The 18,662-nt window shown below is 43.9% G+C and overlaps 1 protein-coding gene across 2 annotated transcripts in view; it reads left to right on the top strand.

The window, feature by feature from the left end:
• Positions 1-18,662, top strand: part of sei (seizure) — a 668,222-nt gene that overhangs the window by 143,978 nt on the left and 505,582 nt on the right. Inside the window, exon 1 of one of the 2 annotated variants that reach the window (XM_070084831.1) lies at positions 142-928. The exons of the other annotated variant lie outside the window; for it this stretch is intronic. Coding sequence (XP_069940932.1) covers positions 429-928 — 500 coding nt within the window. The 5' untranslated portion in view covers positions 142-428. Of the gene's footprint in view, positions 1-141; positions 929-18,662 lie in introns of those variants that run through there. 2 annotated transcript variants of the gene reach the window in all.

Raw genomic sequence — 18,662 nt, 5'->3', positions numbered from 1 at the left:
CGCCCGCGCCAGTCCACCGCTGTCACTGCCCGCAGTGCCTTCTGTGTCCTCGTGCCGCCCACTCATAAACACCTACATGTCAATTAGCTGGTAACACAGGCACAAGGTTTCCCGACTCGGGTCAGTGCCATGACCAGCGGAGGTGTGTGCATGTTGCACGACCTCACGCGGCTCGGTGCGTCGCTCTTTACGTGTTGAAACGTCCACCTGAGTGGTAGTCGTAAGGACGTGTGGTGCTGTCCGTGGCTAGTGCTACCTCATGTGTGTCCGTCCTGTAGTGGAACCGTCGCCAGCATCAAGCCTAGCCGCGATTATCTGATCGTGAGCGTGGAGTGTAGTCCTGGGAGTCAAGTGTAATCGCGACTTCCGAGTGTAGTCTGGAGAAACATGTGAGTTAGAGCTCTCCCTCTCTCTCTCTCTCTCTCATCATGCCCTTCGACCCGGGCACCTCCCCTTCCCCTCCCGTCGCCCCCTTCATCAGGGCAAACACTGAAAAAATAAAAACCGGCCCTATGGCCTCCCACGGGAGCTACAGACCTCGCGGTAAACTCGCACGCAAGAAGAGTCTCTCCAGTTCCGTCCTGCCGACTATCAGCGTGAGGGTGGAGGCAGCATCAAACCAATCATCTGTGATGAACGTAAACGAGGGTTTGCGAGCTGGGAGGCGAGACTCGCTGAGCATGCAACACCTCAACCATGCCTACACCTGCAACTCCATCACTGACTCCTACCACTCCCATCCCAACCTCAACTCCGACCTGCTTCAGGGCACCATGTATACCCGCCCTGATAAAAGAGGCGACTCTGTGTCCTCTCAGCAGAAGAACAGACTTAGCCTGCTGGACCCTGGCCATTTATATGACATGCCCAGTCCTAGCAGTACCAGCTACATCCGCTCCTCCTTCCTCTCATTATTTACTAAGAGAAGGTAAACAGAGAATAGATTAACACAGAGAAGTTTGGTAGAATTAACAGCATTTAGTGGAGAAAATAGGGAAAGAACACATAGATAATTAGGCTCAGAAAAAGGCTTGCAGACGAGAGGCTCAAGAATTGCAAGTAACAAGAGAGTGAAGTTAGCCACACTCACCACACATCCTCAGCATGTTAAAATGCCCGTTACTAACCAACAAAATAATTGCACCTTTGGGATCTGTAGATATTTACTAAATGGTAAAATATATAATTATAAGTAAACGTATATATATCCTTGCCCTGAAATAATGACTATCAATCCTGCTAGATGCAGCTCAGTGTATGTATGTATGTGTGTATATAATAATACGCAATAATAATAATAATAATAATAATAATAATAATAATAATAATAATAATAATAATAATAATAATAATAATAATAAATATATAAAATAATATAATTATACAAAATTTTAATGTACCGGTCGTCTCCCACCGATGTGGGGTGACCCGACAAAGAAATGCTTTCACCATTCAGTTACTATCTTGCTAAAAGCGGGTTGACATCACACCTCAGATGGCACTAAACTGCAGCATCCCCAACCCTCCTTCAGAAGGCACCTTCACAGGCACCGTATTTTCCACCTACAGTACTCGAGCCCGGCTAACCGGTTTTCTTGAATTCTTTCATAAAAGTTACGTTGTTCACACTCCAACAGCAGGTTAAAGCATGAAATCACTTGCCTCTACTTACGTCTAACACGCTTAACAACCCTATTGGATGTCCATGGCCTTGGCGCTCGAAGCCTCCTTTACCCCCTCCCACCAACCCTTCCTGGGGTCGGTAGGAGGGGGTAAAGGAGGTAAACCCTCCACCGGGGTAAACCATCCACCCCGGTTTATATGCCCTCCTATTCATCCTATTTTGTTCCATCCATTCTAAATGTCATAGCTACTTCAAGAACCTCTCCTCAGCCCTCAGAAGAACACTGTTGGTATCCCTAGACTTTCTAATCTTTAAGCTGCCAATTTGCTACATAATATTCACACCATACAGTGCACTCAGTCACATCTCCACTGCCTCTACCCTGCTTATCGCTGCGAAATTTAAAACCCACATTTCACACCCATTTAACAGTGTTAATACCACTATAGTCTGGTACACTCTTCCTTTCGCCTCCATGGATAAACTCCTTTGTCTCCATTGATGCTTTATTGCAACACCAAGTTTTTTTTTCCCCGTTGTCAGTTATATGGTTCACTTCATTTTTCATAGATCCATCTGTCGACAAGTCCACTCTTAAATATCTAAACACATTTACATCCATGCTCCATTTCTCTAATGTGATACCAGTCTCTCATTGCCTAAAGTTTTTGTTACTCACATTACTTTGATCTTTACTATTGTCCCTTTTAATTTCTATTACATACAATCTCAAATTCGTCTACCAACCTTCGCAACTTCTCTTCAGAATCTCCCAAAAGAACGGTGTCATCGGCAAAAAAAAATCAATTGTCTGGACTAACATTTTATATTAGATTCAAAGTCTTTTATTAATCACATCCCTAGCATTAATTTCTCTACAACGCCATGTATAAATATGGTAAACAAACATGGCGACATCACTCATCCCTGTCTACGGTCTACTTTTACAGGAAAATAATCCCCTCCTCAGCTACATACCTATAATGAACCTATCTTTATACAAACACCTTACTGCTTTTATCCTTCTATTTATTCCATACAGTTGCAACATCACCCACGTTGCTCCCCATTCCACTCTATTATATGCCTTTTCTAAATCCATAAACGCAACAAAAATCTCCTGGCCTTTATCTAAGTATTTTTTACTTTGTGGTTTAATGTCAACACTTGATCTACACATCCCCTTCCTTTCCTAAAATATTCTTCCTTGGCAGCCCAACTCTCTGCCTTACTTTTAATTAGTATATATCTGTATATATATATATATATATATATATATATATATATATATATATATATATATATATATGTATGTATATTTATTATTTTATTATCACACTGGCCGATTCCCACCAAGGCAGGGTGGCCCGAAAAAGAAAAACTTTCACCATCATTCACTCCATCACTGTCTTGCCAGAAGGGTGCTTTACACTACAGTTTTTAAACTGCAACATTAACACCCCTCCTTCAGAGTGCAGGCACTGTACTTCCCATCTCCAGGACTCAAGTCCGGCCTTCCGGTTTCCCTGAACCCCTTCATAAATGTTACTTTGCTCACACTCCAACAGCATGTCAAATATTAAAAACCATTCGTCTCCATTCACTCCTATCAAACACGCTCACGCACGCCTGTTGGAAGTCCAAGCCCCTCGCACACAAAACCTCCTTTACCCCCTCCCTCCAACCTTTCCTAGGCCGACCCATACCCCGCCTTCCTTCCACTACAGACTGATACACTCTTGAAGTCATTCTGTTTCGCTCCATTCTCTCTACATGTCCGAACCACCTCAACAACCCTTCCTCAGCCCTCTGGACAACAGTTTTGGTAATCCCGCACCTCCTCCTAACTTCCAAACTACGAATTCTCTGCATTATATTCACACCACACATTGCCCTCAGACATGACATCTCCACTGCCTCCAGCCTTCTCCTCGCTGCAACATTCATCACCCATGCTTCACACCCATATAAGAGTGTTGGTAAAACTATACTCTCATACATTCCCCTCTTTGCCTCCAAGGACAAAGTTCTTTGTCTCCACAGACTCCTAAGTGCACCACTCACCCTTTTCCCCTCATCAATTCTATGATTCACCTCATCCTTCATAGACCCATCTGCTGACACGTCCACTCCCAAATATCTGAATACATTCACCTCCTCCATACTCTCTCCCTCCAATCTGATATCCAATCTTTCATCACCTAATATTTTTGTTATCCTCATAACCTTACTCTTTCCTGTATTCACTTTTAATTTTCTTCTTTTGCACACCCTACCAAATTCATCCACCAATCTCTGCAACTTCTCTTCAGAATCTCCCAAGAGCACAGTGTCATCAGCAAAGAGCAACTGTGACAACTCCCACTTTATGTGTGATTCTTTATCTTTTAACTCCACGCCTCTTGTCAAGACCCTCGCATTTACTTCTCTTACAACCCCATCTATAAATACATTAAACAACCACGGTGACATCACACACCCCTGTCTAAGGCCTACTTTTACTGGGAAATAATTTCCCTCTTTCCTATGTACTCTAACTTGAGCCTCACTATCCTCGTAAAAACTCTTCACTGCTTTCAGTAACCTACCTCCTACACCATACACCTGCAACATCTGCCACATTGCCCCCCTATCCACCCTGTCATACGCCTTTTCCAAATCCATAAATGCCACAAAGACCTCTTTAGCCTTATCTAAATACTGTTCACTTATATGTTTCACTGTAAACACCTGGTCCACACACCCCCTACCTTTCCTAAAGCCTCCTTGTTCATCTGCTATCCTATTCTCAGTCTTACTTTTAATTCTTTCAATAATAACTCTACCATACACTTTACCAGGTATACTCAACAGACTTATCCCCCTATAATTTTTGCACTCTCTTTTGTCCCCTTTGCCTTTATACAAAGGAACTATGCATGCTCTCTGCCAATCCCTAGGTACCTTACCCCCTTCCATACATTTATTAAATAATTGCACCAACCACTCCAAAACTATATCCCCACCTACTTTTAACATTTCTATCTTTATCCCATCAATCCCGGCTGCCTTACCCCCTTTCATTTTACCTACTGCCTCACGAACTTCCCCCACACTCACAACTGGCTCTTCCTCACTCCTACAAGATGTTATTCCTCCTTGCCCTATACACGAAATCACAGCTTCCCTATCTTCATCAACATTTAACAATTCCTCAAAATATTCCCTCCATCTTCCCAATACCTCTAACTCTCCATTTAATAACTCTCCTCTCCTATTTTTAACTGACAAATCCATTTGTTCTCTATATATATGTTCTCTCTCTCTCTCTCTCTCTCTCTCTCTCTCTCTCTCTCTCTCTCTCTCTCTCTCTCTCTCTCTCTCTCTCTCTCTCTCTCTCTCTCTCTCTCTCTATATATATATATATATATATATATATATATATATATATATATATATATATATATATATATATATATATATATATATATATATGAGAATGTATGAGAGTATAGTTTTACCAACGCTCTTATATGGGTGTGAAGCGTGGGTGATGAATGTTGCAGCGAGGAGAAGGCTGGAGGCAGTGGAGATATCATGTCTGAGGGCAATGTGTGGTGTGAATATAATGCAGAAAATTCGTAGTTTGGAAGTTAGGAGGAGGTGCGGGATTACCAAAACTGTTGTCCAGAGGGCTGAGGAAGGGTTGTTGAGGTGGTTCGGACATGTAGAGAGAATGGAACGAAACAGAATAACTTCAAGAGTGTATCAGTCTGTAGTGGAAGGAAGGCGGGGTAGGGGTCGGCCTAGGAAAGGTTGGAGGGAGGGGGTAAAGGAGGTTTTGTGTGCGAGGGGCTTGGACTTCCAGCAGGCATGCGTGAGCGTGTTTGATAGGAGTGAATGGAGACAAATGGTTTTTAATACTTGATGTGCTGTTGGAGTGTGAGCAAAGTAACATTTATGAAGGGATTCAGGGAAACCGGCAGGCCGGACTTGAGTCCTGGAGATGGGAAGTACAGTGCCTGCACTCTGAAGGAGGGGTGTTAATGTTGCAGTTTAAAAACTGTAGTGTAAAGCACCCTTCTGGCAAGACAGTGATGGAGTGAATGATGGTGAAAGTTTTTCTTTTTTGGGCCACCCTGCCTTGGTGGGAATCGGCCAGTGTGATAATAAAATAAAATAAAAAAAATATGTATATACATGTATATATATATATATATATATATATATATATATATATATATATATATATATATATATATATATATATATATATATATATATATATATATATATATATATATGTATATATATATACATATATACATATATATATATATATATATATATATATATATATATATATATATATATATATATATATATATATATATATATATATATATATATATATATATATATATATATATATATACATACATATAATATGAATATTTCCAAAGGAAATATTCATATTATTGTCAAAACTTCTTTTTATGAAACAAGATTCAATGGTCGACAGGAATATAATTGAATCTTGTTTCATAAAAAGCAGTTTTGACAATAATATGAATATTTCTTTTAGTTTATATAAATTAGATCCATTTATAATTAATTGAATTTGGGAAGAATTTAATAATACATTGGACAAATAATAATTTTTTAAATTTCTTATTTCTTGGGTAGAATAGTTTGTTGGTGGGTTGTGTGAAGGACCTGTCTAGACGTTCGGCCGGCGGGCCTGCTGTCTCGCGTCAGGTGTTTCTTTGTTGTGGGATCTGATAGTGAGGTGTGGGCTACCCCTTTATATACCTTCCTTTGATGCTTTACTTTCATTGTTCCTTGATAATGTGAGTAGTCACGAAAGCGCTTGGAACTTCTCTGTTCTTTCACAGTGTTTGTTTTACACACACACACACACACACACACACACACACACACACACACACACACACACACACACATATATATATATATATATATATATATATATATATATATATATATATATATATATATATATATATATATATATATATATATATATATACCTACATATATACATACATATTTTAAGCAGGTTAATTATTTTAAGTGAATTAACGTGTTACGCAGATTATTAATTTTGCACCAGGACTAACCTGGCAACTCAGTTATACTAAATTCATGGTAATAATTAAGTTTAATTCTACCCAACATATATTTAATATAAATAGTTAACCTCGATAAAAGTAATTATTTCGTATTTAATTATGAAATGGTGACTGTGCGATTGTCTTGTGTGTCAAAACATTGTTTACCAAATATAACCACGTCCACACACTAGAATTACAAAAAAAGACAATATAGACGGTAGTCGATTACGGGGGTAAAAAAAACCCACACAATCACATACGTAATTATATTAAACCTGCATTTAATATTTCCCCTCTAAGCATGAGAACATTGAGGAAAGTGATGTACTTGTTTGATGATGATGATGGGTGGCCCAGGACTAGGCTCCGGAGGGAGGGGGTTGGGGAGGCACCTCTTGAAACCCGTCAAGCCTTCACGACCGACCTGACCATCAACACTGTGGAAACCATAAAAACTCGATGCACCTGTTCTGTACGTGTGACTTGAAGGGAGGCGGGGGGGGGGGGAAATAGAAAGGGGAAAGATAGGTAAAGGGAGAGAAGGAAACAGAGGAGAAAGGGGGAGGAGAGGGTTAAGGACAGGTAAAAGAACAGTGAGAGGTAGATGGGGAGAGAATGTGATAGGGAGAATGAGGGGGAGATAGGGAGAGTGAGGGGGAGGAAAGGAATCGTGAAAAGTATGACAAAAGAGAAAGAGTTTTAAAAGATTTTTCCACCTTTTGTCAAGTATCTTATTGTTGACCAGTGGTTGATGTGTGTGACATGACTCCCTCATGTTGACCAGTGGTTGATGTGTGTGACATGACTCCCTCATGTTGACCAGTGGTTGATGTGTGTGACATGACTCCCTCATGTTGACCAGTGGTTGATGTGTGTGACATGACTCCCTCATGTTGACCAGTGGTTGATGTGTGTGACATGACTCCCTCATGTTGACCAGTGGTTGATGTGTGTGACATGACTCCCTCATGTTGACCAGTGGTTGATGTGTGTGACATGACTCCCTCATGTTGACCAGTGGTTGATGTGTGTGACATGACTCCCTCATGTTGACCAGTGGTTGATGTGTGTGACATGACTCCCTCATGTTGACCAGTGGTTGATGTGTGTGACATGACTCCTTCATGTTGACCAGTGGTTGATGTGTGTGACATGACTCCCTCATGTTGACCAGTGGTTGATGTGTGTGACATGTGTTGACCAGTGGTTGATGTGTGACATGACTCCTTCATGTTGACCAGTGGTTGATGTGTGTGACATGACTCCCTCATGTTGACCAGTGGTTGATGTGTGTGACATGACTCCTTCATGTTGACCAGTGGTTGATGTGTGTGACATGACTCCTTCATGTTGACCAGTGGTTGATGTGTGTGACATGACTCCTTCATGTTGACCAGTGGTTGATGTGTGTGACATGACTCCCTCATGTTGACCAGTGGTTGATGTGTGTGACATGACTCCCTCATGTTGACCAGTGGTTGATGTGTGTGACATGACTCCCTCATGTTGACCAGTGGTTGATGTGTGTGACATGACTCCCTCATGTTGACCAGTGGTTGATGTGTGTGACATGACTCCCTCATGTTGACCAGTGGTTGATGTGTGTAACATGACTCCCTCATGTTGACCAGTGGTTGATGTGTGTGACATGACTCCCTCATGTTGACCAGTGGTTGATGTGTGTGACATGACTCCCTCATGTTGACCAGTGGTTGATGTGTGTGACATGACTCCTTCATGTTGACCAGTGGTTGATGTGTGTGACATGACTCCCTCACGTTGACCAGTGGTTGATGTGTGTGACATGACTCCTTCATGTTGACCAGTGGTTGATGTGTGTGACATGACTCCCTCATGTTGACCAGTGGTTGATGTGTGTGACATGACTCCTTCATGTTGACCAGTGGTTGATGTGTGTGACATGACTCCTTCATGTTGACCAGTGGTTGATGTGTGTGACATGACTCCCTCATGTTGACCAGTGGTTGATGTGTGTGACATGACTCCCTCATGTTGACCAGTGGTTGATGTGTGTGACATGACTCCCTCATGTTGACCAGTGGTTGATGTGTGTGACATGACTCCCTCATGTTGACCAGTGGTTGATGTGTGTGACATGACTCCCTCATGTTGACCAGTGGTTGATGTGTGTGACATGACTCCCTCATGTTGACCAGTGGTTGATGTGTGTGACATGACTCCCTCATGTTGACCAGTGGTTGATGTGTGTGACATGACTCCTTCATGTTGACCAGTGGTTGATGTGTGTGACATGACTCCTTCATGTTGACCAGTGGTTGATGTGTGTGACATGACTCCCTCATGTTGACCAGTGGTTGATGTGTGTGACATGACTCCTTCATGTTGACCAGTGGTTGATGTGTGTGACATGACTCCTTCATGTTGACCAGTGGTTGATGTGTGTGACATGACTCCCTCATGTTGACCAGTGGTTGATGTGTGACATGACTCCCTCATGTTGACCAGTGGTTGATGTGTGACATGACTCCCTCATGTTGACCAGTGGTTGATGTGTGTGACATGACTCCCTCATGTTGACCAGTGGTTGATGTGTGTGACATGACTCCCTCATGTTGACCAGTGGTTGATGTGTGTGACATGACTCCCTCATGTTGACCAGTGGTTGATGTGTGTAACATGACTCCCTCATGTTGACCAGTGGTTGATGTGTGTGACATGACTCCCTCATGTTGACCAGTGGTTGATGTGTGTGACATGACTCCTTCATGTTGACCAGTGGTTGATGTGTGTGACATGACTCCCTCATGTTGACCAGTGGTTGATGTGTGTGACATGACTCCTTCATGTTGACCAGTGGTTGATGTGTGTGACATGACTCCCTCATGTTGACCTGTGGTTGATGTGTGTGACATGACTCCTTCATGTTGACCAGTGGTTGATGTGTGCGACATGACTCCCTCATGTTGACCAGTGGTTGATGTGTGTGACATGACTCCCTCATGTTGACCAGTGGTTGATGTATGTGACATGACTCCCTCATGTTGACCAGTGGTTGATGTGTGTGACATGACTCCCTCATGTTGACCAGTGGTTGATGTGTGTGACATGACTCCCTCATGTTGACCAGTGGTTGATGTGTGTGACATGACTCCCTCATGTTGACCAGTGGTTGATGTGTGTGACATGACTCCCTCATGTTGACCAGTGGTTGATGTGTGACATGACTCCCTCATGTTGACCAGTGGTTGATGTGTGTGACATGACTCCCTCATGTTGACCAGTGGTTGATGTGTGTGACATGACTCCCTCATGTTGACCAGTGGTTGATGTGTGTGACATGACTCCCTCATGTTGACCAGTGGTTGATGTGTGTAACATGACTCCCTCATGTTGACCAGTGGTTGATGTGTGTGACATGACTCCCTCATGTTGACCAGTGGTTGATGTGTGTGACATGACTCCTTCATGTTGACCAGTGGTTGATGTGTGTGACATGACTCCCTCATGTTGACCAGTTGTTGATGTGTGTGACATGACTCCTTCATGTTGACCAGTGGTTGATGTGTGTGACATGACTCCCTCATGTTGACCTGTGGTTGATGTGTGTGACATGACTCCTTCATGTTGACCAGTGGTTGATGTGTGTGACATGACTCCCTCATGTTGACCAGTGGTTGATGTGTGTGACATGACTCCCTCATGTTGACCAGTGGTTGATGTGTGTGACATGACTCCCTCTCATGTTGACCAGTGGTTGATGTGTGTGACATGACTCCCTCATGTTGACCAGTGGTTGATGTGTGTGACATGACTCCCTCATGTTGACCAGTGGTTGATGTGTGTGACATGACTCCCTCATGTTGACCAGTGGTTGATGTGTGTGACATGACTCCCTCATGTTGACCAGTGGTTGATGTGTGTGACATGACTCCCTCATGTTGACCAGTGGTTGATGTGTGTGACATGACTCCCTCATGTTGACCAGTGGTTGATGTGTGTGACATGACTCCCTCATGTTGACCAGTGGTTGATGTGTGTGACATGACCCCCTCATGTTGACCAGTGGTTGATGTGTGTGACATGACTCCCTCATGTTGACCAGTGGTTGATGTGTGTGACATGACTCCGTCATGTTGACCAGTGGTTGATGTGTGTAACATGACTCCCTCATGTTGACCAGTGGTTGATGTGTGTGACATGACTCCCTCATGTTGACCAGTGGTTGATGTGTGTGACATGACTCCCTCATGTTGACCAGTGGTTGATGTGTGTGACATGACTCCCTCATGTTGACCAGTGGTTGATGTGTGTGACATGACTCCCTCATGTTGACCAGTGGTTGATGTGTGTGACATGACTCCCTCATGTTGACCAGTGGTTGATGTGTGTGACATGACTCCCTCATGTTGACCAGTGGTTGATGTGTGTGACATGACTCCCTCATGTTGACCAGTGGTTGATGTGTGTGACACGACTCCCTCATGTCGACCAGTGGTTGATGTGTGTGACATGACTCCCTCATGTTGACCAGTGGTTGATGTGTGTGACATGACTCCCTCATGTTGACCAGTGGTTGATGTGTGTGACATGACTCCCGCATGTTGACCAGTGGTTGATGTGTGTGACATGACTCCCTCATGTTGACCAGTGGTTGATGTGTGTGACATGACTCCCTCATGTTGACCAGTGTTTGATGTGTGACATGACTCCCTCATGTTGACCAGTGGTTGATGTGTGTGACATGACTCCCTCATGTTGACCTGTGGTTGATGTGTGTGACATGACTCCCTCATGTTGACCAGTGGTTGATGTGTGTGACATGACTCCCTCATGTTGACCAGTGGTTGATGTGTGTGACATGACTCCCTCATGTTGACCAGTGGTTGATGTGTGTGGCATGACTCCCTCATGTTGACCAGTGGTTGATGTGTGTGACATGACTCCCTCATGTTGACCAGTGGTTGATGTGTGTGACATGACTCCCTCATGTTGACCAGTGGTTGATGTGTGTGACATGACTCCCTCATGTTGACCAGTGGTTGATGTGTGTAACATGACTCCCTCATGTTGACCAGTGGTTGATGTGTGTGACATGACTCCCTCATGTTGACCAGTGGTTGATGTGTGTGACATGACTCCCTCATGTTGACCAGTGGTTGATGTGTGTAACATGACTCCCTCATGTTGACGAGTGGTTGATGTGTGTGGCATGACTCCCTCATGTTGACCAGTGGTTGATGTGTGTGACACGACTCCCTCATGTTGATCTGTGCTTGATGTGTGTGACATGACTCCCTCATGTTGACCAGTGGTTGATGTGTGACATGACTCCCTCATGTTGACCTGTGGTTGATGTGTGACATGACTCCCTCATGTTGACCAGTGGTTGATGTGTGTGACATGACTCCCTCATGTTGACCAGTGGTTGATGTAACATGACTCCCTCATGTTGACGAGTGGTTGATGTGTGTGACATGACTCCCTCATGTTGACCAGTGGTTGATGTGTGTGACATGACTCCCTCGTGTTGACCAGTGGTTGATGTGTGTGACATGACTCCCTCGTGTTGACCAGTGGTTGATGTGTGACATGACTCCCTCATGTTGACCTGTGGTTGATGTGTGTGACATGACTCCCTCATGTTGACCAGTGGTTGATGTGTGACATGACTCCCTCATGTTGAACAGTGGTTGGTGTGTGTAACATGACTCCCTCATGTTGACGAGTGGTTGATGTGTGTGACATGACTCCCTCATGTTGACCAGTGGTTGATGTGTGTAACATGACTCCCTCATGTTGACGAGTGGTTGATGTGTGTGACATGACTCCCTCATGTTGACCAGTGGTTGATGTGTGTGACATGACTCCCTCATGTTGACCAGTGGTTGATGTGTGTGACATGACTCCCTCATGTTGACCAGTGGTTGATGTGTGTAACATGACTCCCTCATGTTGACGAGTGGTTGATGTGTGTGGCATGACTCCCTCATGTTGACCAGTGGTTGATGTGTGTGACATGACTCCCTCATGTTGACCTGTGGTTGATGTGTGTGACATGACTCCCTCATGTTGACCAGTGGTTGATGTGTGACATGACTCCCTCATGTTGACCTGTGGCTAATGTGTGTGACATGACTCCCTCATGTTGACCAGTGGTTGATGTGTGTGACATGACTCCCTCATGTTGACCAGTGGTTGATGTGTGTAACATGACTCCCTCATGTTGACGAGTGGTTGATGTGTGTGACATGACTCCCTCATGTTGACCAGTGGTTGATGTGTGTGACATGACTCCCTCATGTTGACCAGTGGTTGATGTGTGTGACATGACTCCCTCATGTTGACCAGTGGTTGATGTGTGACATGACTCCCTCATGTTGACCAGTGGTTGATGTGTGTGACATGACTCCCTCATGTTGACTAGTGGTTGATGTGTGTAACATGACTCCCTCATGTTGACGAGTGGTTGATGTGTGTGACATGACTCCCTCATGTTGACCAGTGGTTGATGTGTGTGACATGGCTCCCTCATGTTGACCAGTGGTTAATGTGTGTAACATGACTCCCTCATGTTGACGAGTGGTTGATGTGTGTGGCATGACTCCCTCATGTTGACCAGTGGTTGATGTGTGTGACATGACTCCCTCATGTTGATCTGTGGTTGATGTGTGTGACATGACTCCCTCATGTTGACCAGTGGTTGATGTGTGTGACATGACTCCCTCATGTTGACCAGTGGTTGATGTGTGTGACATGACTCCCTCATGTTGACCAGTGGTTGATGTGTGTGACATGACTCCCTCATGTTGAGCTATTGCTCCTTCCCTCTTACCCTTCCTCCCTCCCACTATTCCACTGAATGTAAGCAACTTATCTGCGAACCCACCGAAATATATGCTTAAAAAATATACATGGGACATAAATACTACATGAGAATGATTCCTGTGTGTGGGAGGGGGAAGAGGAAGAGGAGTAAAATATACCAAAAAAAGAGAGGAGGTATGACACTGAGTCTGTCATGGAAAGTATTTGAGAAATACGTAGATACACCTAAACAACACCGTGATATTGTGGGTTTTTCTGCATATATCCTGAACAAGATACATTCACGTTCTGAAACTAGTGTCATAGTGTGTTCCAGACTGAGACCTGGGTTACCACACCATGGTCTTGTTACGCGATTCTTGTAACGTGTTGGAGAGGTCTCAGCAAACACTTTGCTCAGACCTCTCCAACACAACTGTCCTCAAAGATTTGTTTAGTTATACCATAAATTAAGGAAAGATCCTGGACTTCACCTTACGAAAGACACAAAGTAACTGCGATAGTAATTATAGACAAGGTATATTATAGTGGAAAAATAAACATGTTATTAGAAGACGAGGGAACTTATTTGCCTCTTAGAAATGTCTACCGTATGTTTAGAGATGTTGTTAGCAGCGCTGTGCTGCGCCCTCGACACAGACCACGACAAAGACCCGTATCAGGGGGTCTCCCATAAGAAATAAACTAACAATACTAAGAGACGGGTTTTTGACATGACACACATGTCGCTGTTTCTCAGCTTGGATGATGATGGTTGCTCAGTGTTTCTCATCATGGATGATGATGGTTGCTCAGTGTTTCTCATCATGGATGATGATGGTTGCTTAGTGTGTCTCATCATGGATGATGGTTGCTCAGTGTGTCTCATCATGGATGATGATGGTTACTCAGTGTGTCTCATCATGGATGATGATGGTTGCTCAGTGTTTCTCATCATGGATGATGATGGTTGCTCAGTGTGTCTCATCATAGATGATGGTTGCTCAGTGTGTCTCATCATGGATGATGATGGTTGCTCAGTGTGTCTCATCATGGATGATGATGGTTGCTCAGTGTGTCTCATCATGGATGATGATGGTTGCTCAGTGTGTCTCATCATGGATGATGATGGTTGCTCAGTGTGTCTCATCATGGATGATGATGGTTGCTCAGTGTGTCTCATCATGGATGATGATGGTTGCTCAGTGTGTCTCATCATGGATGATGATGGTTGCTCAGTGTGTCTCATCATGGATGATGATGGTTGCTCAGTGTGTCTCATCATGGATGATGATGGTTGCTCAGTGTTTCTCATCATGGATGATGATGGTTGCTCAGTGTGTCTCATCATGGATGATGATGGTTGCTCAGTGTGTCTCATCATGGATGATGATGGTTGCTCAGTGTGTCTCATCATGGATGATGATGGTTGCTCAGTGTGTCTCATCATGGATGATGGTTGCTCAGTGTTTCTCATCATGGATGATGATGGTTGCTCAGTGTGTCTCATCATGGATGATGATGGTTGCTCAGTGTGTCTCATCATGGATGATGATGGTTGCTCAGTGTGTCTCATCATGGATGATGATGGTTGCTCAGTGTGTCTCATCATGGATGATGATGGCTCAGTGTGTCTCATCATGGATGATGATGGTTTCTCAGTGTTTCTCATCATGGATGATGATGGTTGCTCAGTGTGTCTCATCATGGATGATGATGGTTGCTCAGTGTGTCTCATCATGGATGATGATGGTTGCTCAGTGTGTCTCATCATGGATGATGATGGTTGCTCAGTGTGTCTCATCATGGATGATGATGGTTGCTCAGTGTGTCTCATCATGGATGATGAGTGTGTCTCATCATGGATGATGATGGTTGCTCAGTGTGTCTCATCATGGATGATGATGGTTGCTCAGTGTGTCTCATCATGGATGATGATGGTTGCTCAGTGTGTCTCATCATGGATGATGATGGTTGCTCAGTGTGTCTCATCATGGATGATGATGGTTGCTCAGTGTGTCTCATCATGGATGATGATGGTTGCTCAGTGTGTCTCATCATGGATGATGATGGTTGCTCAGTGTGTCTCATCATGGATGATGATGGTTGCTCAGTGTGTCTCATCATGGATGATGATGGTTGCTCAGTGTGTCTCATCATGGATGATGATGGTTGCTCAGTGTGTCTCATCATGGATGATGATGGTTGCTCAGTGTGTCTCATCATGGATGATGATGGTTGCTCAGTGTGTCTCATCATGGATGATGATGGTTGCTCAGTGTGTCTCATCATGGATGATGATGGTTGCTCAGTGTTTCTCATCATGGATGATGATGGTTGCTCAGTGTGTCTCATCATGGATGATGATGGTTGCTCAGTGTTTCTCATCATGGATGATGATGGTTGCTCAGTGTGTCTCATCATGGATGATGATGGTTGCTCAGTGTGTCTCATCATGGATGATGATGGTTGCTCAGTGTGTCTCATCATGGATGATGATGGTTGCTCAGTGTTTCTCATCATGGATGATGATGGTTGCTCAGTGTGTCTCATCATGGATGATGATGGTTGCTCAGTGTGTCTCATCATGGATGATGATGGTTGCTCAGTGTGTCTCATCATGGATGATGATGGTTGCTCAGTGTGTCTCATCATGGATGATGATGGTTGCTCAGTGTTTCTCATCATGGATGATGATGGTTGCTCAGTGTGTCTCATCATGGATGATGATGGTTGCTCAGTGTTTCTCATCATGGATGATGATGGTTGCTCAGTGTGTCTCATCATGGATGATGATGGTTGCTCAGTGTTTCTCATCATGGATGATGATGGTTGCTCAGTGAGTCTCATCATGGATGATGATGGTTGCTCAGTGTGTCTCATCATGGATGATGATGGTTGCTCAGTGTGTCTCATCATGGATGATGATGGTTGCTCAGTGTGTCTCATCATGGATGATGATGGTTGCTCAGTGTGTCTCATCATGGATGATGATGGTTGCTCAGTGTGTCTCATCATGGATGATGATGGTTGCTCAGTGTGTCTCATCATGGATGATGATGGTTGCTCAGTGTGTCTCATCATGGATGATGATGGTTGCTCAGTGTGTCTCATCATGGATGATGATGGTTGCTCAGTGTGTCTCATCATGGATGATGATGGTTGCTCAGTGTGTCTCATCATGGATGATGATGGTTGCTCAGTGTGTCTCATCATGGATGATGATGGTTGCTCAGTGTTTCTCATCATGGATGATGATGGTTGCTCAGTGTGTCTCATCATGGATGATGATGGTTGCTCAGTGTGTCTCATCATGGATGATGATGGTTGCTCAGTGTGTCTCATCATGGATGATGATGGTTGCTCAGTGTGTCTCATCATGGATGATGATGGTTGCTCAGTGTGTCTCATCATGGATGATGATGGTTGCTCAGTGTGTCTCATCATGGATGATGATGGTTGCTCAGTGTGTCTCATCATGGATGATGATGGTTGCTCAGTGTTTCTCATCATGGATGATGATGGTTGCTCAGTGTGTCTCATCATGGATGATGATGGTTGCTCAGTGTGTCTCATCATGGATGATGATGGTTGCTCAGTGTGTCTCATCATGGATGATGATGGTTGCTCAGTGTTTCTCATCATGGATGATGATGGTTGCTCAGTGTGTCTCATCATGGATGATGATGGTTGCTCAGTGTTTCTCATCATGGATGATGATGGTTGCTCAGTGTTTCTCATCATGGATGATGATGGTTGCTCAGTGTGTCTCATCATGGATGATGATGGTTGCTCAGTGTTTCTCATCATGGATGATGATGGTTGCTCAGTGTGTCTCATCATGGATGATGATGGTTGCTCAGTGTTTCTCATCATGGATGATGATGGTTGCTCAGTGTGTCTCATCATGGATGATGATGGTTGCTCAGTGTTTCTCATCATGGATGATGATGGTTGCTCAGTGTGTCTCATCATGGATGATGATGGTTGCTCAGTGTGTCTCATCATGGATGATGATGGTTGCTCAGTGTTTCTCATCATGGATGATGATGGTTGCTCAGTGTGTCTCATCATGGATGATGATGGTTGCTCAGTGTTTCTCATCATGGATGATGATGGTTGCTCAGTGTGTCTCATCATGGATGATGATGGTTGCTCAGTGTTTCTCATCATGGATGATGATGGTTGCTCAGTGTGTCTCATCATGGATGATGATGGTTGCTCAGTGTTTCTCATCATGGATGATGATGGTTGCTCAGTGTGTCTCATCATGGATGATGATGGTTGCTCAGTGTTTCTCATCATGGATGATGATGGTTGCTCAGTGTGTCTCATCATGGATGATGATGGTTGCTCAGTGTGTCTCATCATGGATGATGATGGTTGCTCAGTGTGTCTCATCATGGATGATGATGGTTGCTCAGTGTGTCTCATCATGGATGATGATGGTTGCTCAGTGTGTCTCATCATGGATGATGATGGTTGCTCAGTGTGTCTCATCATGGATGATGATGGTTGCTCAGTGTTTCTCATCATGGATGATGATGGTTGCTCAGTGTGTCTCATCATGGATGATGATGGTTGCTCAGTGAGTCTCATCATGGATGATGATGGTTGCTCAGTATGTCTCATCATGGATGATGATGGTTGCTCAGTGTTTCTCATCATGGATGATGATGGTTGCTCAGTGTGTCTCATCATGGATGATGATGGTTGCTCAGTGTGTCTCATCATGGATGATGATGGTTGCTCAGTGTGTCTCATCATGGATGATGATGGTTGCTCAGTGTTTCTCATCATGGATGATGATGGTTGCTCAGTGTGTCTCATCATGGATGATGATGGTTGCTCAGTGTTTCTCATCATGGATGATGATGGTTGCTCAGTGTGTCTCATCATGGATGATGATGGTTGCTCAGTGAGTCTCATCATGGATGATGATGGTTGCTCAGTGTGTCTCATCATGGATGATGATGGTTGCTCAGTGTGTCTCATCATGGATGATGATGGTTGCTCAGTGTGTCTCATCATGGATGATGATGGTTGCTCAGTGTGTCTCATCATGGATGATGATGGTTGCTCAGTGTGTCTCATCATGGATGATGATGGTTGCTCAGTGTTTCTCATCATGGATGATG

The sequence above is a fragment of the Cherax quadricarinatus genome, chromosome 14, assembly GCF_038502225.1.
Source record: "Cherax quadricarinatus isolate ZL_2023a chromosome 14, ASM3850222v1, whole genome shotgun sequence".
Lineage (NCBI taxonomy): Eukaryota > Metazoa > Arthropoda > Malacostraca > Decapoda > Parastacidae > Cherax > Cherax quadricarinatus.
The sequence above is the reverse complement of the archived record's forward strand: the minus strand, read 5'-3'. Positions and strand labels throughout refer to the sequence as shown.